At 33.1% G+C, this 16301-nt stretch overlaps 1 protein-coding gene across 1 annotated transcript in view; it reads left to right on the forward strand.

Annotated features, from left to right (window-relative positions):
* Positions 1-2935: 2935 nt before the first annotated feature.
* LOC129222385 (uncharacterized) overlaps positions 2936-16301 on the forward strand; it is a 37728-nt gene continuing 24362 nt past the window's right edge. Inside the window, exons 1-2 of the mRNA XM_054856888.1 lie at positions 2936-3045; positions 15521-16015. Of these exons, the coding sequence (XP_054712863.1) occupies positions 15589-16015 (427 nt within the window). The 5' untranslated portion in view covers positions 2936-3045; positions 15521-15588. The remainder of the gene's footprint in view (positions 3046-15520; positions 16016-16301) is intronic.

The raw sequence follows: 16301 nt of genomic DNA on the forward strand, positions 1-16301 counted from the left end.
AATTTAAAGTAAAGTACTGTAAGCTTCACGCAAGACGTGTATTCTGTCGTCGTAGTTGAACCATGTGACTGGATCGGTGCTATAGGTTTTCCTAACTAAATGATCAGAAAGTACCGTACCTAGCAACATTTGTTTCTCGGCCCAAATCCATCTGAGTTTTGGCACCAATGTCAAGAATACTTTAAGGATTATCTAACTAATCAGTACATTAAAGGAAAAGATGATGGAATTTAAAGACGAAACACATTTTATTTTCGTCCAGATAAATTCCAACAGGGTAGTTCTGTACACAAAAGATCAGTGCAGTAGAAGATCTTTATCTTTGGCGGAAAGAACAAATCAGGCAATATATGAAGTTTTAAAAGTTTTCGTACAAAAGATCGGACCTCTAATCGGTCAGAGGTAGCTTCGCTCACTGATCGGCTGGATTACAATAACGTGGTGGCTTGGCGACTTTGGATACAAACAATAGAGTTGCGTGATGATTTGTTTACGTTTTAAAGCTACTGTTAATGTAATTTATTGTATTTTTTGTTTATTTGGCGAAATATTTCAATTTGTGAAAAAAAAAATTTCTTTTTAAGGGGGTCACAGTACCTTTAAAACATTTTTTTAAATTTATATAAATTTTATATTTCCTTGAAACCATAACATGCATACTTATTTCGTAATCAATAATTTATTTTCAAAATTTAAAAATATTGCCTACTTTTGAAAATTTAAAAAATTGAGAAAAATTTGTATTTTTTAAAATCCGCAAGGCTTTTTTATTTTTGCACTAATTTAAAAAAATGTTTTTGCAAAACGATCACTATAACCATTTCTAAAATTCTGTGCATTCCTTTGCTTATGAGTTCATTAGAAAATTTTCTGTGATTAATTATATAAAAAATCAAAGTTTAAAAAAAATGGTTTTTAAACGTTTAACATGCTCTAAACGTTAGAGTAATTTATAAAATGCTTATCCAATGCACAGTTTTATCAAATATGTTATCCCAATTGCAAAAAGTATTACTTTAAAGCTGTATCTTAATTAGAAAAAAATCCTTAGGGATTCTAATGACATGAAAACACAAAAAAAACCATCATCGAGAAAAAACAATTTGAAGTTTTTCTTTTGCATAAGAACACATAAGGAGCATGGCCTAAAACCACTCATAACTTTTTAAATATTTGAACTAAAGCAATGAAACTTTTCCCCTGTGTTCAGAACAGTTTTTTTGTCTTGAAATAAGCAATAACATTTTTTTTTGATCGTTTCATCATTTTTGAGGTACTGTAACCCCTTAAAAGAGTTTTTAGTCATTTGAAGTTGAAGAATGTGTTTATTTTACATCTTTAGGGATGAGTGATTTTAGCTTATTCAGAGAACTGTTTTTACCTTTAGCATTTTTTAAAACGATATCCTTTCGATTGTTTTATTCTTTTTCATATGCGGGATATTGCAGCGGGATTTCCCCTTCGTTCTAAATGGGTAGTTAGTTTTTTACACTTAATATCTGAGGATGCTTTTTATCCTTTGAGTATGGCTGAAGGAACAAACCATCAAGTACGGGAGAAAAAATAGTTAATAAAACATCTGCTCAGTGGGCATCAGATAAATCAAGTTGTAATAAATATACGCATTCTGACACCAAGCAGTTTAAAACATTTTCTTTTACTTATTTTTTCCAACAAAACGATTCAAACACTCGATAGTTTATTGAAAGTTTTAAACTTTTCAAGTTACAAAGTTTAAAAAGAACAACGTCTGTTGGATCCTCTAGTTTTATAATAATTACGCTTATTTTTCATTGTTTTTGGCAACAAATAAAAACCGGAGTCGGCAAGTATTAGGTCGGGGAAAGTAACTTAAGAAGTAGTCTTTAATAAAAAAAAAAAAAAAAAAAAAACGAACCTGTTCTGTAAAACCTAAAATTAAATGATCATGAAATTTTTTTCATAATTAGTGAAAATCATTACGAATGTTTTTTTATGATAAATTTCATCAAATGTTCACACAATGTGCAATAAAATAAAGATTGTAAAAATATTTTTTTTACACATTAAAAATCAAGTTTGCAATTGATTTCAATGCCGTTCTTGCGTTATTTCCTTTAAAACTAGTGAAATACTTCTGGAACTTAAAATTGTCAGTAATACGTAATACGTGCTTCGGGCAACATGACTTAGCAGTTGCTAAGGCAATAATAATAACAATAATAATTAATATTTTTGTGGACTTTAAATCTTCTCATCACAAAGGAAATAGTCAAATAATGGATAATAACAAAACTGATTCATGTTTATACAACATTTTGTAATTACTATTCATGGAAAATTCAGTTAACTTAAACACAATCAAGAAAAATATTGCAAAAATTCCTAATAATTTCCTTTAAAAGATAATCGTCAACACAGCAAAATAAGTTTTGAATGAAAACAAAGTCTTCTTTTAAAAGTTAAATGAATTCTCTTGAAGTAGAGTATTAGAGATGGAAAAAGCCAAAAAATATGCAATACATCTAATGAAAATATTGCTGCCTTGCATAGAAGTTTCTTGAAATTTTGAATAGGTCTACAATGAATTTCAGAACAGAACAAGCAATGAATTATCTACTCAGACTTTTGGAATTACATGTGGTTAGAAATTTAATTAGCATCTACTACGTAGTTGTATGTTGTTAGCTCTATTTAAAACTCTTGTTAACCGGAAATTCGTCTTTAAAGGAATTCCCCTCCTTTCCAGAACAAAGTTGGCGCTGCTCACACATGATGCAGCAATCATTATTGGTTGCAATCTCTTAATGATTTTTCCCCAGCATTATGAAAGTTTGATTTAGAATCGAGGACATTTTTTTTTACAACTGAGAACAAGTTTTGCTTTAAGTTCAATGTTTCGGTTTTTGAGGTTCCAAGGAGAAGTTATGACCTTGTGGTCAGGAACTTTCACTTCACAACGCCGAATCCTTTTCACTGAGAGAGATTGATCAGTTTTTTGCTCTCAAATTTATTTTCATGCCGTGATTTTGTTGTACGGTCATCAGAATACAGTATCGCTTGTTGGTAAGCACTTTTCTATTACTTTAGAATTTATTGTTTTGTAAGTGTTGTCATTTGATGCAATTATCGTACGCAAACAGTTTTAAGAGAATTAAGAAAAATGTTCTCCAGACTATTTTAAAATTCCAAATTTTTGAGACCATCGTTTTTGTTGCTTTTTTCAATGGTATCTTGTCAAACACGGATACAAGGAAAGGGCGATGGGAGCAATTGCCCCTCCTTTGAGGGATTCAACGCCACTAAGCTTTCGATATTGAATTTAAAAAAAAAAAAAAACGGAATGTTAGATGATCTTCGATGATGTTTCTGAAGTGGTGGAGGATCCGCTTCCGCTCCCCTATAAATGTTTCCGGAAGAAAAAAAAGCACTTGCAGTCCATCTTTGATGACGTTGGGGGAAAAAATTTACTCGGAATTCTTTTGCGGAAAATTTTTTGAAATTGAAATTTCAAAAGTAGATAAAATAATAGTTTAAAAAACTAAAAAAACACGCTTTCTTAGCAAAATGAACTATAAAGTGAAAAATAATCTTTGGATGATAGTAGTTGACCGATCGCTTAATTTTAATGTAATACAAAAAAGCGTGGGGTGCTGTCTATTTACAATTTTGCTTGGACAACAAATGGAAGAAATTCAAGATAACTGATAAGTAGCTCCCCAAGCTTTTTTGTATTACACTAAAATTAAGTGATTGATCAACTACTTTCATTCAAAGATTATTTTTCACTTTTTAGTTCATTTTGCTAAGAAAGCGTGTTTTTTTAGTTTTTTAAACTATTATTCTATTTTTCTGTTTTTTAGTCTTATGTTGGAGAGTTATCCGGCAAAGTTTTTTTTTTTTTTTTTTTTTTTTTTTTTTTTTTTTTTTTTTTGCGGTATATGAAAATTTTAATCAGATTGGGACTTAATTGATGAAATTATTTATAAAACGAGTGCGAGGTAATATCTTAAAGTTAAGACAAGGGCACCCCGATGGGAAGCTACTGTGAGTCATCGATGTATGTTTGCGGAAATCATATTTATATTACTTTGAAAATTTGAGATGCATTTGAATAAAAGTTTTGTTCAACAATGGTCTGATTAGCAGCAATGAATTTCAAATTGAAGGCTCATATAAATTTTGGCATGAAATTAGTTTAAAATAATTATATTTCATGTTCTAATTACCTTGGAACATTGGAACAAATTTTGTTTGATGCAGAAAGATTAAAGGCTTTTGTAGATATTTTTAAATAATTTTTGCGCGCATTTTTTAATGTATTTTTTTAAATTTTTCCTTTTTCACATTGTTGGATTTATACCAAAATATTGATTAATATTGGAGGAAACTAACAATTAAAAGAATTAATTAATTTGATTATAGAATATTGCATTGTCATCGAGTGTGAGATCGCGTGCCAAATTTTAAAAGAATCCAATCGCAGGAAGTGGACGAAATTTGAGCTGCAAGATTCCGTTACAAGATACATACATACATACATATATAAATACATACATACAGTTGAAACTAATAAAAGCGTGTTAAAAAAGCAGTTTCACACGATCTTTGATCATTCTAGGAGAATTGGGGATAGAGGGCTTCCATCCCCGTGAATGCTCTTCCCACAATTTTGCGATATTGAAGAAATTTAAGTACAAAAAACGTAATTTTAGACGACATTCGATAATATAAGAATAAGGGTGGGGGAGAATTGGGGGGGGGGGGGGGGGGTTCAACTCCAGAAATATTTCGGAATTAAAGATCGAAATATTCGCAATCAACATATCGTCGCCTCAAAGCAACAAATGGATATCTTACTGTTATTTCTGGGATTAGATGTGTTACTTTTGCTCAGAGTTGACGCTATGTAAACTAGGATAGGTAGTAAAGGGTAAGTAATAAAAATCAAATAGCCCCTCCCTTGAAAAGTTTCTGAATCCGTCCTTGTATCTTGTCAATTTGATCTTCTTTGATATATCAACTTCTTTTTTTTCCATGCAAAGTCGTGACTATCAGCAACGAAATTTCTTTGCGGATTTCTCTCAACAACGAAGGTTTTCTCTAGTAGACCGGGATCTGAAGGGGGTTGAGCATACATGGAAAGGCTGACGCAATATTATTTCTGATTATTGTTACAGGCACGATGGTGATTATGAAACCATATGTCGTCGCCTCCCTGGGTGGTCGACAACCCCGGGGGAGGGGGGAAAGCAGTGGGGGAGCCATTTTCTTAAACACTCATAACTCGCGAACTATTTGAGATAAAACATTGAAAAAAGTGGCAATCGACGCAACAAAACAAGGGCTTTATAAAAGCTAAATATGACTATGAACCTATCTTTGTTGGTTTCTGAGTATTTCCATTTTTTTCGCAAACAAGCAAAATTTTTGAATAAAATGCGCAAAACAAACTTTTTTTGACCAAAATAAATTCCAAATCAAAATTTTTTGATTTTTTTTTCAAATAAAGTTTAAAATATCATTATTCAGATTGTTAAAATCTTTTAAGTACTGTTAACGCGTTGAAAAACAAAATGACAGTAGCAAGCTCGAACACGATTTGCATTATAGTTCAGGATCTGAAGGGATATTTTGAGCATGCATGGAAGATCTGATGCAAACTTAGTTCTGATTAATGTCACATGCACTATAGTGATTATGAAACCACATGTCTTCGCCCCCCTGGATGATCGACAACCCCGGGGGAGGGGGGAAAGCAGTGGGGGGGGGAGCCGTTTGCTAAAACACTCATAACTCGCGAACTATTTGAAATAAAACACTGAAAAAAGTGGCAATCGACGCAACAAAACAGGGGCTTTATAAAAGCTAAATATGACTATGATCATATCTTTGTTAATTTCTGAGTAAAATTCTATTTTTCGCACACAAGCAAGAAATTTGAATAAAATCGCATTTTTTTTTCAGATTATCAAAATTATTTAACTGTTTAAGGAACCAATAAAATCTGAAATATCATTATCCAGTTAGTTTAAAATTACTTAAATATTATCAAAGCGTTGAAAAGTGAAATAAAAGCAAGCTCAAAAAGCATTTGAGGTAATTCACAAAAGGAAAAAAAAAAAAAAACAAGTTTGCGGGATGTACCTTGAAGACTCGACGTAAACCAAAGTAAATTTTGTGGCTCTCCTGTTTTGGCGGTTTTATTTCGTAATATTATCAAAACAATGTCCCAGTTAAGTAATTATTTAACCTTTACCGCATTATAGCTGCTTAGTATGGGTCACAATGGCACTTTTTTAAAAATTAAAACATTCAAGTTTGCAAGTACGAAGTAATTACGGAAAGGATAAATGATCAGGATAACCCTTTTGCAGATTTTACACCTGAGTTATGAAACATAGTGAGCGAGGCTATTGCCAATAAGCAGCATCAAAATTTCAGTGGAACGTTAAAGAAAATGTGAATAGTCTCTTATCCAGAGAAGTCCTGCAATGGCAATGTCTTCAATAGCGACTGAAAAACAGCAAAAGAAAACCAAAAAACATTTAACCTGGGAAACGTTAGCTCAAAAGTGATGTTAGTACATCTAAATCATTCCCATACAATAAGCCCAATGCTAGGTTAGGTTCATCAGAATGGTTCACTGAAGCAAAGCGCGAGGTCCGATTTCGTGAATGTAATTGAAAATGATACTTCTTGCAGCAAAACTCTGGAAGAAGCACCCTATTTTAAGAACAAAGTTCAAGTTATCGATGGAATGACTCTGGTCCATAATGTCCCAAACACTACTTTCAAATGTAGCAAAGATTTTGCAGGTTTCCAAATAAAAAATAATAAAATTTTCTCTCCAATAGTCAAACTACAAGAGTGGACCTTAAACACGATCGGTACATCTCACTGTCGTTTTCATAACTTGAAAACCAGAAGTTCCGGAAAATACATTACACACACACACAATAATTTCTTGTCATTTCCATCAGAAATAAATATAATATCAGCTCTTTACCATGCTCCTGCAATTCTTCCCAACATGTGCTAAGAAGTATTGCTCAACTCTACTATTGAATCAATTCCCCTGTACCTTAGCAGTGCCTTTAGATGTAACCAAGTTTGGGTTTCACTTGAATGAAAATAAAACAATAAAGCCCCACACCTTATGATGCAGCCAACGTTACCAGAGAGTTCAATTCCACCCTGCGCAGGCAAGAACTGTAAATAATCTTGTAATTTTTTAATTAATAATTCATTTTGCTGTAAATACTGTGCTTTTAAGACTAAAGCAAAAACCCATAAGCTACAAAATACTCGGAAGAGAATGATTCAATAGAACAATTACAAGTCAACAAAAAAGAGTATGATCCAGCTTTCAGAATTTCTGATACATTAGTGCTTTATGTATGCATACTGATGTTCTACAATTATTTTTTAATACGCATTATTTTACTAATTTTATTTAATTAGTTTTTTTAGAACTCTAGTGTATAATTTTATATTTATATTCGTTTTCATTAAAGCTCAAGCTTCTCATTTTTTATATTTATTTAGTACATATTATTTCTTGTATCATTGTTCTTTGTTGAGTAAATTATAAAAAGCAATATCCGCAAAACAATACCCGCAATATTCTTTTTTGCAAATTGAAAACATAAATTAATGGAAATAAATTAAAATTATATTTGAATTAAAACTACTCTGGGCCTGGTTCCCTAGTTCCTCTCAAATTTAAAGCAGTATATAACAAAATTAAAGCCATAGTTGAATACTTTGCAATTAAAATAAGTTTGTAAACTGAAGAATGAATAGTTCGTCATAAGGATAAAAAGGCTATTTTTTTCTCCTTAGCATACTGCCGTTTTATTCAATGCGCTAACTTAGGCAAGTGCTTGCATTTTCTATTTCGCTTTTTAACGCTCACGTTGGTAATAATTAAGTAGTTTTAAACAAACTGAATAATGAAGTTTCACGTTTTATTGATTCCCTAAACGGTTAAATAATTTTAAAAAAGAACTTATCTTTCAAAAAAAAGCTTTTCGCATTTTATTCAAAAATTTTGCATGGCTGCTAAAAAAGGAATTTTAACTAAAAACCAACAAAGAGAAGACCATAAACATGTTTAGGTTTTTCAAGCCCTTGTTCTGTTGCATTTTTTGCCACTTTTTTCAGTGTTTTATTTCAAATAGTTCGCGAGTTATGAGTGTTTTAGCAAACGGCTCCCCCCACTACTTTCCCCCTACCCCGGGGTTGTCGACCATCCAGGGGGGGCGAAGACATGTGGTGTGGTGGGCGAACTTCCATGCATGCTCAAAATATCCCTTCAGATCCTGAACTATAATGCAAATCGTGTTCGAGCTTGCTACTGTCATTTTGTTTTTCAACGCGTTAACAGTACTTAAATGATTTTAACAATCTGAATAATGATATTTTAAACTTTATTTGAAAAAAAAAAATCAAAAAAATTTGATTTGAAATTTATTTTGGTCAAAAAAAGTTTGTTTTGCGCATTTTGTTCAAAAATTTTGCTTGTTTGCGAAAAATGGAAATTTACTCAGAAACCAACAAAGATAGGTCCATTATCATATTTAGCTTTTATGAAGCCCTTGTTTTGTTGCGTCGATTGTCACTTTTTTCAATGTTTTATCTCAAATAGTTCGCGAGTTATGAGTGTTTTAGAAAACTGCTCCCCCACTGCTTTCCCCCCTCCCCCGGGGTTGTCGACCACCCAGGGGGGCGACGACATGAGGTTTCATAATCACCATCGTGCCTGTAACAATAATCAGAAATAATATTGCGTCAGCCTTTACATGCATGCTCAACCCCCTTCAGATCCTGGACTATAGGAACAAATGTAGCATTAAGGTTCTATTCTCATAATAAAAATTGACTGTTGCCCTGCACAGAGTCCGATCATCCTGACATTGGACATGGGACACATTTCTATTTCAGCCCCCCAACCCCCTATGGCCCGACTAAGATTTTTGAAGACACAGGGTACGAAATTCATTTTGTGCTCCCCCCCCCCCCCATTCCCGCTTTTTTTTATATGTTGAAGCCATAAAATATTTCGATACTTGCGTTTTAACACAACCATACTAAATTTGGTGGTACCACAATATAATACATACATTTAAAAAGTAGAAGAGATATAGTAGTATACGATAAATATATAAAATGTGGTTAAACTTTGCCCGTTGCAGTGAACCGTAAATACCAAAATTATCTATGATATAAATTTAATTACTAAATACAGACTAAATTTGGAGTGGTTTTCTGATTTGTGCAAAGAGATCACATTTTGAAGGGGAGTTTTTATCAACAAATAGATTTTTTTCCTTGTTTTGGCATTTGCAATATTATCAATGATCTCATTGTACTCTAGATTCTGAATGAAATCATTATTTATTTTTAATTAGCATAATAAAGTAAGGGGATTTTAGGTCCCCCTGAAATCTAAGAGGAGGGGCCTGTGCCCCACATGCCCCTGCGGTAATCAGGCTCTGGTCCTGCATGACTAATTTTTCCGGATTTCTTCTTTCGGTTTTTAGTATTTTTGAAAAATGTTTCTCTTTTTTTATGCAAGTTTGTTGAAATTGTTCTTTTTCGAGTCCATTACATGGGGAATAAAAGGGTGAAACGATAAAGAAGAAAGTCGTGTCACCATCAAAAACAGGAACCTGCCAATAGTTGTGTGCCAGTCTTATAATTATTTCTGCATATTATTATTATTGCTATTATAGTTTCATCATCCTGCGCAAATGAACTGAACTCTGAAATATTTGAGATATTTTTCTGTGATTATCTCCCACAATTATAATTTTCGAAATTAATTTCAAAGAGTTCTAATTTACCGAAAATGTGCTTAAAAATGTACTCCCGCCCCTCCTTTCTCACCTACTTGATATTTTCAACTGAAACATTTCATCCAAAACCAAACTATTTCATTATATAAAAGGAGATTTCACTGTTTTTATTTTGTTGCATGAACGGAAGTACGAAAATTATCGGTTAACAAACTATTTTATGCACATATGCATAAATTACTTTATTAACCGATCAGCTTCACAGTATGAGATTTTATCTTGCTTTTTACACAGTTCTGTTATGAAAACGAAGCACCAGTTCTGGGGTTAAACATCTTGATTTGGAATAGTACGGGCAGGCCTTTATTTCCACAAGGCAAGCCCGGAGAAGGCAAGCCCTGATTGTGTGGCCCCAAATCCTATTATAAAAAGCATTTTATGTGTTGTGTTTGCTCTCTATTCTAAAATTTGGGGTGAATTTATTGCCTAATATTAGCATACCTGTCAAATTTCTCACTATTTACCAATGAAGTACAAAAAAATTTCTTTTCACTTACACAAACACTTTTATACTTTTAGTATATCATCTTTGCATATCTCAACGAATACATTGATGCACTTCATGCCTCGTTTTATTAAACGTCACAAAATATTAAGGTTTCAAGCAGGCACACACTCAAAATTTTGGCTTAGAAAGCAAGTTTGTGAGAAACCAAAGAGATTTAGGAGTATCATGGAGGATTTCTCATAAAAAATGTACGAAAATAGTGCATAGTGGTGCCTAAATGTGTTTTAGAAAGACGTAAGCATATTTATTTCTCCTACGAGTGTGTGGCACTTAGTTTCGAAACAATGCAACTAATACCAATTTTTTTGAACTAATTTTTAGTTACAACACGTAAAAATATCCTTTCATTACAATGTAAAATGTTGGGGAAGGGAGGGGGTGTTACAATGCAGAATTTCGTGGAAGAAAACTTATGTTTTGTTTTACTTACTACAAGCCAAATTCAGGCCTTTCATGCGTGGTATATAGGGGATGTGATGTAACTTCAATTCTTCAGATTATTTCTAGTTTTTAATTCTAACAAAGTGAAAATTATTTATGGACAATGTTGAAATAGTTTGTTTACAATGGTGAAATAGTTTGTTTACATTGGCGCAATAGTTTGTTTACAATGATGAAAAAGTTTGTTTTTCAATGGTGAAATAGTTTATTTACAGTATCGAAGTAGTTGATTTGCAACTAGAAAATCGCCCGTCAATGTATGACGGGTGAAAATTGTTACTACACTTGAACGAAGCAATTGCATGTTTGGTGATAGTTTGATAGTTGAAATTTTAACCCTAATGCCAGTGCATTAATCCTAAACTCCCAGTAGATAGCGTTCATTGTTGACAACTTTTTCGTTTCTTCATTCTACTAAAATGACCGTCTATACCTGTAAAACAGTTAAGTTACAGGATCCAGTTCAGCTTTGTCAAAATAAAGCATTTCCCTGCATGGTCAAACGTTATCAAAAAATATTATCAAATTATCATGCCGTGGCAATAGTTTCATTGTTGATGACGTCAGCGTTACTCGATCAGTGAATTCGCTATTATATGTGTGAAGATGTTGTAATAGGTTGTCTATAATGTTGAACTAGTTTATTTACACTGCGATAAGTTTATAAAGTTTGAAATACTTACTTAAAATGTGAAAAATGAATTTCTTTGTTGGAAATAATGGATATGAAAGCAACGAATTGAATTAAGATTTCAACCAAGGGAGAGATTGACCCATCAGATGCAGTCAAAGGAAAGGCCAAGTGTTGCAATAGGGCGAATTAGCATTCCAATCACTAGTTGTACAACCTTGGTCAAATTAAAATTTTTGAAGGTGAATAATTTCTTTTCTGACTTTCAAAAGCATAGATGTATAAAAAGCTCCCTTTCAAATTATTTTATTTTACTTTACATTAATTACCCATCTCTAAGGCTCGGCCAAGTCCTAACCTTAATTGGAACTCTCTGAACCTAATTTCGTTACTCAGCGGAAGCTTAATTAACAGTGCCGAAACGATTAAGCGATTAGTTACTGCTACGCAACAATCGATATTCATTACGTATTAGTTGGAAAAAGTTAAAAGACATTAATAAAAGTTACTTCATCGTTACGTCATGAAGGAAATACAAATAATAGTTAACCGATAATAGTCCGATAAGGGCGCATCTGAAGATAACGTAGAGTTAATTTTCTGTTATCAAAATAAAATGAAAGAAAAATGGATTTACTGCAGTGGTTCTCAAACCTTTTTTTGGCCCGAGGACAGGCTCGACATTTCGAATGTTTCCAGGGGTGGGCGGAGAGTGTACATTTGACCTTCCCGAGGACCAGTAAAAGGTGTAACAAATTTGACGGGAAAAAAAAAAAGAATGTTTCGTAACACAAAAGAACTTGATTGGTTGGTCAAAATATTTTTACATTAATAAACTATAAAATTTTTACAATATTTATTTGCAAGTTGTATTGCAACTGTTATCCATAACTAAAAAAAAATCTTCGAGAAAAATCACAGAAAAACATCAAAAGCAATGTCAAAATTAGCGTAAAAATAACATCCAAAATATTGTTGTTACTGTGAGCCGAGTATTTCATCACGCAGTGAAGCAGCAAGCTTTGATTACAAACAGCATGTATTCTTACTTGAATAATTAAATTAAGTTACAGTAAAAAAATAACATGGCACTAGAATCAAACATCTCAAACACCCTCTCAGAGCAACCAGATATCCGTGTATTATACAGTGCAAGTTAAAGACAGCCGGGTGATTGTGAATTAACTTCATTTCACAATTATTATGTACTTGCGGTGCCCGCACAGCTTTGCCCGTCGTAGAAAAATTAAAAGGCCATTTGGTTCGCCTGTATATTTACAAATAATGGATGATAAATTTCTCGCTAATTTGCTATGTTCATTTGCTCGCCCATTTTACGGTTCTACGTTATGACAATTTGGTAATTTGCACGGCCATGTTATGATAATTTGCTCGGTAAAATGTTCTTTTAATTGGAATAGAAAAAGAACAAAATCAAATTTTTGAAAAATCGCTTCGAGATGCTCACCCCCATCCAACGAACTATTTTCGTGCCAAATTTCATGAAAATCGGCAGAACGGTCTAGGCTTTATGCGCGTCACAGAGATCCAGACTTTCAACTATAGGCACTATACTTTCAACTTTATTATAAGTAAAGATAAGAAAATTTTTTTTAGATCGGATAGGTAAACATTACCGAAAACAGGTCAAAATTTTCCGCGCAACATTGACTGAGAATGAAAGACAAAACATATAGAAATGGATACAAACGATCTTGGAATCCGTGACTTCTAAATCTAATTTCTACTCACTTTCTGAAAGGTTCTACTTGTTACATGCATGCATGATAATGTCATGACGTCATGTGTGGTTTCGAAAATTCCGACTTCATTTCGACCACCATGAACCTTTTAAGCATCAACATTTATTTTCTAAATTATCACTACAAACAATTTATAATTTTTCCCCAATGCTATTAAAGCATCATATTCTTATTCACCAAAAAAAAAAAAAAAAAGTCATTGTTAAAAAAAAAAAAAACTTTTTTTTTCTATTTGACTACTGTCTATTTTCTACCGCGAGCCTATGGTTTTCAAGTATTAACCAGATAACGAATCAATCATTTATTACAGCAAATAAAGTAAAGATTTGAAAATGAACATGAAATTTGTATTACAATATTCTTAAACAAAAAATTAACACCTTGTTCTAATCACTAGTTGACTTGGGTGACCGCAGAACATTGTGAAAAACATATCGAAAATGAGCCAATCTATGCCTATAGCAAGACACATTTCTCGCATAGTTTTCTCGTGTTTCTAGAATAAACCCTAGTTCAACGTCGAAACTTATAAAAGGCTTTTCTTTATCAAAATAGCTTAAGTTTAAAACAAACTGAGTAGAAGAAAAATTCCCAAGAACAAGAAATTTTAAAGATGGACAGGCTCATATTCATTTATTTGTTTTTTCAATATCTAATTTTCTTTCGTTTACTTACCTATTTTTATTTTATAGTTTCATTTTATTTAGTTTGATTCAACAATTTTTTTTTATTTGATTGACCATCTTTTTCTGCTGGTCTTAAAAAGAAGCGTTACAATTACGACCTAAAATAGTTTCTACCAGTGTGCAAAGCATTGACTTTTGAATTTTTTCAAAATGTCAATCAACAAATAACGAAGAAGAATCAAATCTATAATCCATGAAAACAGATTAAAATTTATATTTACCGATTCATTTAGATCATGGCTGTCCAACAAGCGGCCCGTGGGCCTCATGCGGCCCGCCAACTTCTTATTCAGCATATTTCTTTTTTCCACATCTTATGGCATCAATAAGCATCCGACACTACCATTTTTGGTCAGGCCGGGGTCCCCGAAATTTCCTCTTGATCGCTCTTTTACTCCTTTCATTGTATTGGGAGAAAAAGGTACAGGACATCTGCAGATCAAGGTCAAGCAGTCTTACCTTGCATGCTGGAGTTCAAACGAATTCCTAGAAATAGTATTGTGTCGCGTTGGCGGGGGGGAGACAGGGAGGGAAGAGAGAAACATTTCAGATAAGCAAAACCTGCTTGCAATTAGTTAAAAATAAAGACCCCCTTCACTGACTCTACGGCCTTTGTTGATATCGAAAAAGAAATTGAGATTGCTCTCGTCACAACTCTCTACTCTTTTTCCGTTGATGATATTGATCTGATTGGTTGCGACGAGTTTTTCCAATAAAATGTAAGCAAATTGTTTTATAAAACTTTTGTTTCATTGTTTTATCTTTACTAATAATAAAGCTGAAAGTCTCTCTGTCCGGATCTCTCTCTGTCTGTCAGAATCTCTCTGTCAGGATCTCTGTGACGCGCATAGCGCCTAGACTAGGTCGATTTTCATGAAATTTGGCACTAAGTTAGTTTGTAGCATGGGGGTGTGCACCTCGAAGTGATTTTTCGAAAATTCGATGTGGTTCTTTTTCTATTACAATTTTAAGAACAAAATTATCATAAGATGGACGAGTAAATTACAAAATTATCATAAGTGGAACCGTAACATGGACACAAGCCAATTAGCGTGAAAATTCACCATATATTATTTGTAAACGTACAGGCGAACCAAAAGACCTTTTAATTTTCTGTTACGGGCAAAGCCGAGCGGGTACCACTAGTAATTAATAATTCGACTAAAATTAATTGTTATTGTATAAGAGGTTATAGTTCAACTTTTTCAAACTGCGGCCCGCCAGGAGATCTGTGGCCGGAATTCTGGCCCGTCGGCTCTTTGCAGTTGGACAGCCCTGATTTAGATCATGAAGAGGACTTAAGTCAGAAAATCGTGGACTATCAATTACCGAATTATTTAGTTACCGTATAGGTATCGCCTACTATAAGATTAAAAGTTTAATCAGAAAATTTTACTTTATGTTATTATTATTATTATTATTTTTTTTTTTTTTGAGTCATTGCAGGTTTTTTTACAGTCACGTTTTTTGGTGATAAGGCAATAGAAAATTTATCTTCCAGAACTTCTCTACCATACTTCTTTCCAACTTTCTTCAAGTGTAATTGGTGTTACTTCGTAACAACTTGTAATTAAATGACATTATAAGTCTTCAAATGTACGTTTCGTTAATACTTTTTGCAATTACATGCATTTATCTTTTTTTTCGAACAGGTTTCAGCATGCTGTAATATGTATTAGCCCCTCAAAGCTACAAGGAAATAAAAAGGAGAAAGAAAAACATGGTGCTCGTAACGGGACCTGCTTTTGCAAAACTCTTCCGCACACTTTTGCCCAAAAGTTCGACAAAAACTCAGATTCGTTACATCTATGCCGTCTGCAAGGAGGAGCCTTCTAAAATTCTAAATGATGAACTTTTAATGAACAAGCTGACATACGAACGAGCAATTGAGGAAAAAGAGATAGAGATCCAAACGTGCGGGAGTTTATTTCAAAGATGGCGGAAGGAGAAGAAGTATTGGACAGTACCTAAAGGAGACATTAACTTCAAAGTGAAATATATTGACACCGGCTACCAGAACTGTGATCCAAAGGTCTCTCCGTTAGTACTGGCGCTTCATGGATCGCCTGGATCGTACAACGATTTCAACTCGATAACTTCCCATCTTTATGATCTTGGTGTTCGAGTAGTATCACCCTTATTTCCTGGTAAGAAATATGTGGCTTATATCATCCAGTATTTCTCGAATTTAATTAAATGACATTTGAATTCAACTACAGTAGAATTCTAACCATCCGAACTCTAACTATCCGAATCTCTGATTTTTCGAAACGCTTTCAGAATTTGAGAAAAAAAATTAAGGCGATTGCACTTGCTGTGATTCGTAAAAAAAATGATTACTGCCCAACCACGGATTGTATGGAATTTTCAAACGTCGAGTTAAGACGAATCTATCTGAATGAGGGTGAAAAGTAAAATTTTAATGCCGGTATT

This window comes from Uloborus diversus, chromosome 5 (assembly GCF_026930045.1).
Source record: "Uloborus diversus isolate 005 chromosome 5, Udiv.v.3.1, whole genome shotgun sequence".
Classification (NCBI taxonomy): domain Eukaryota; kingdom Metazoa; phylum Arthropoda; class Arachnida; order Araneae; family Uloboridae; genus Uloborus; species Uloborus diversus.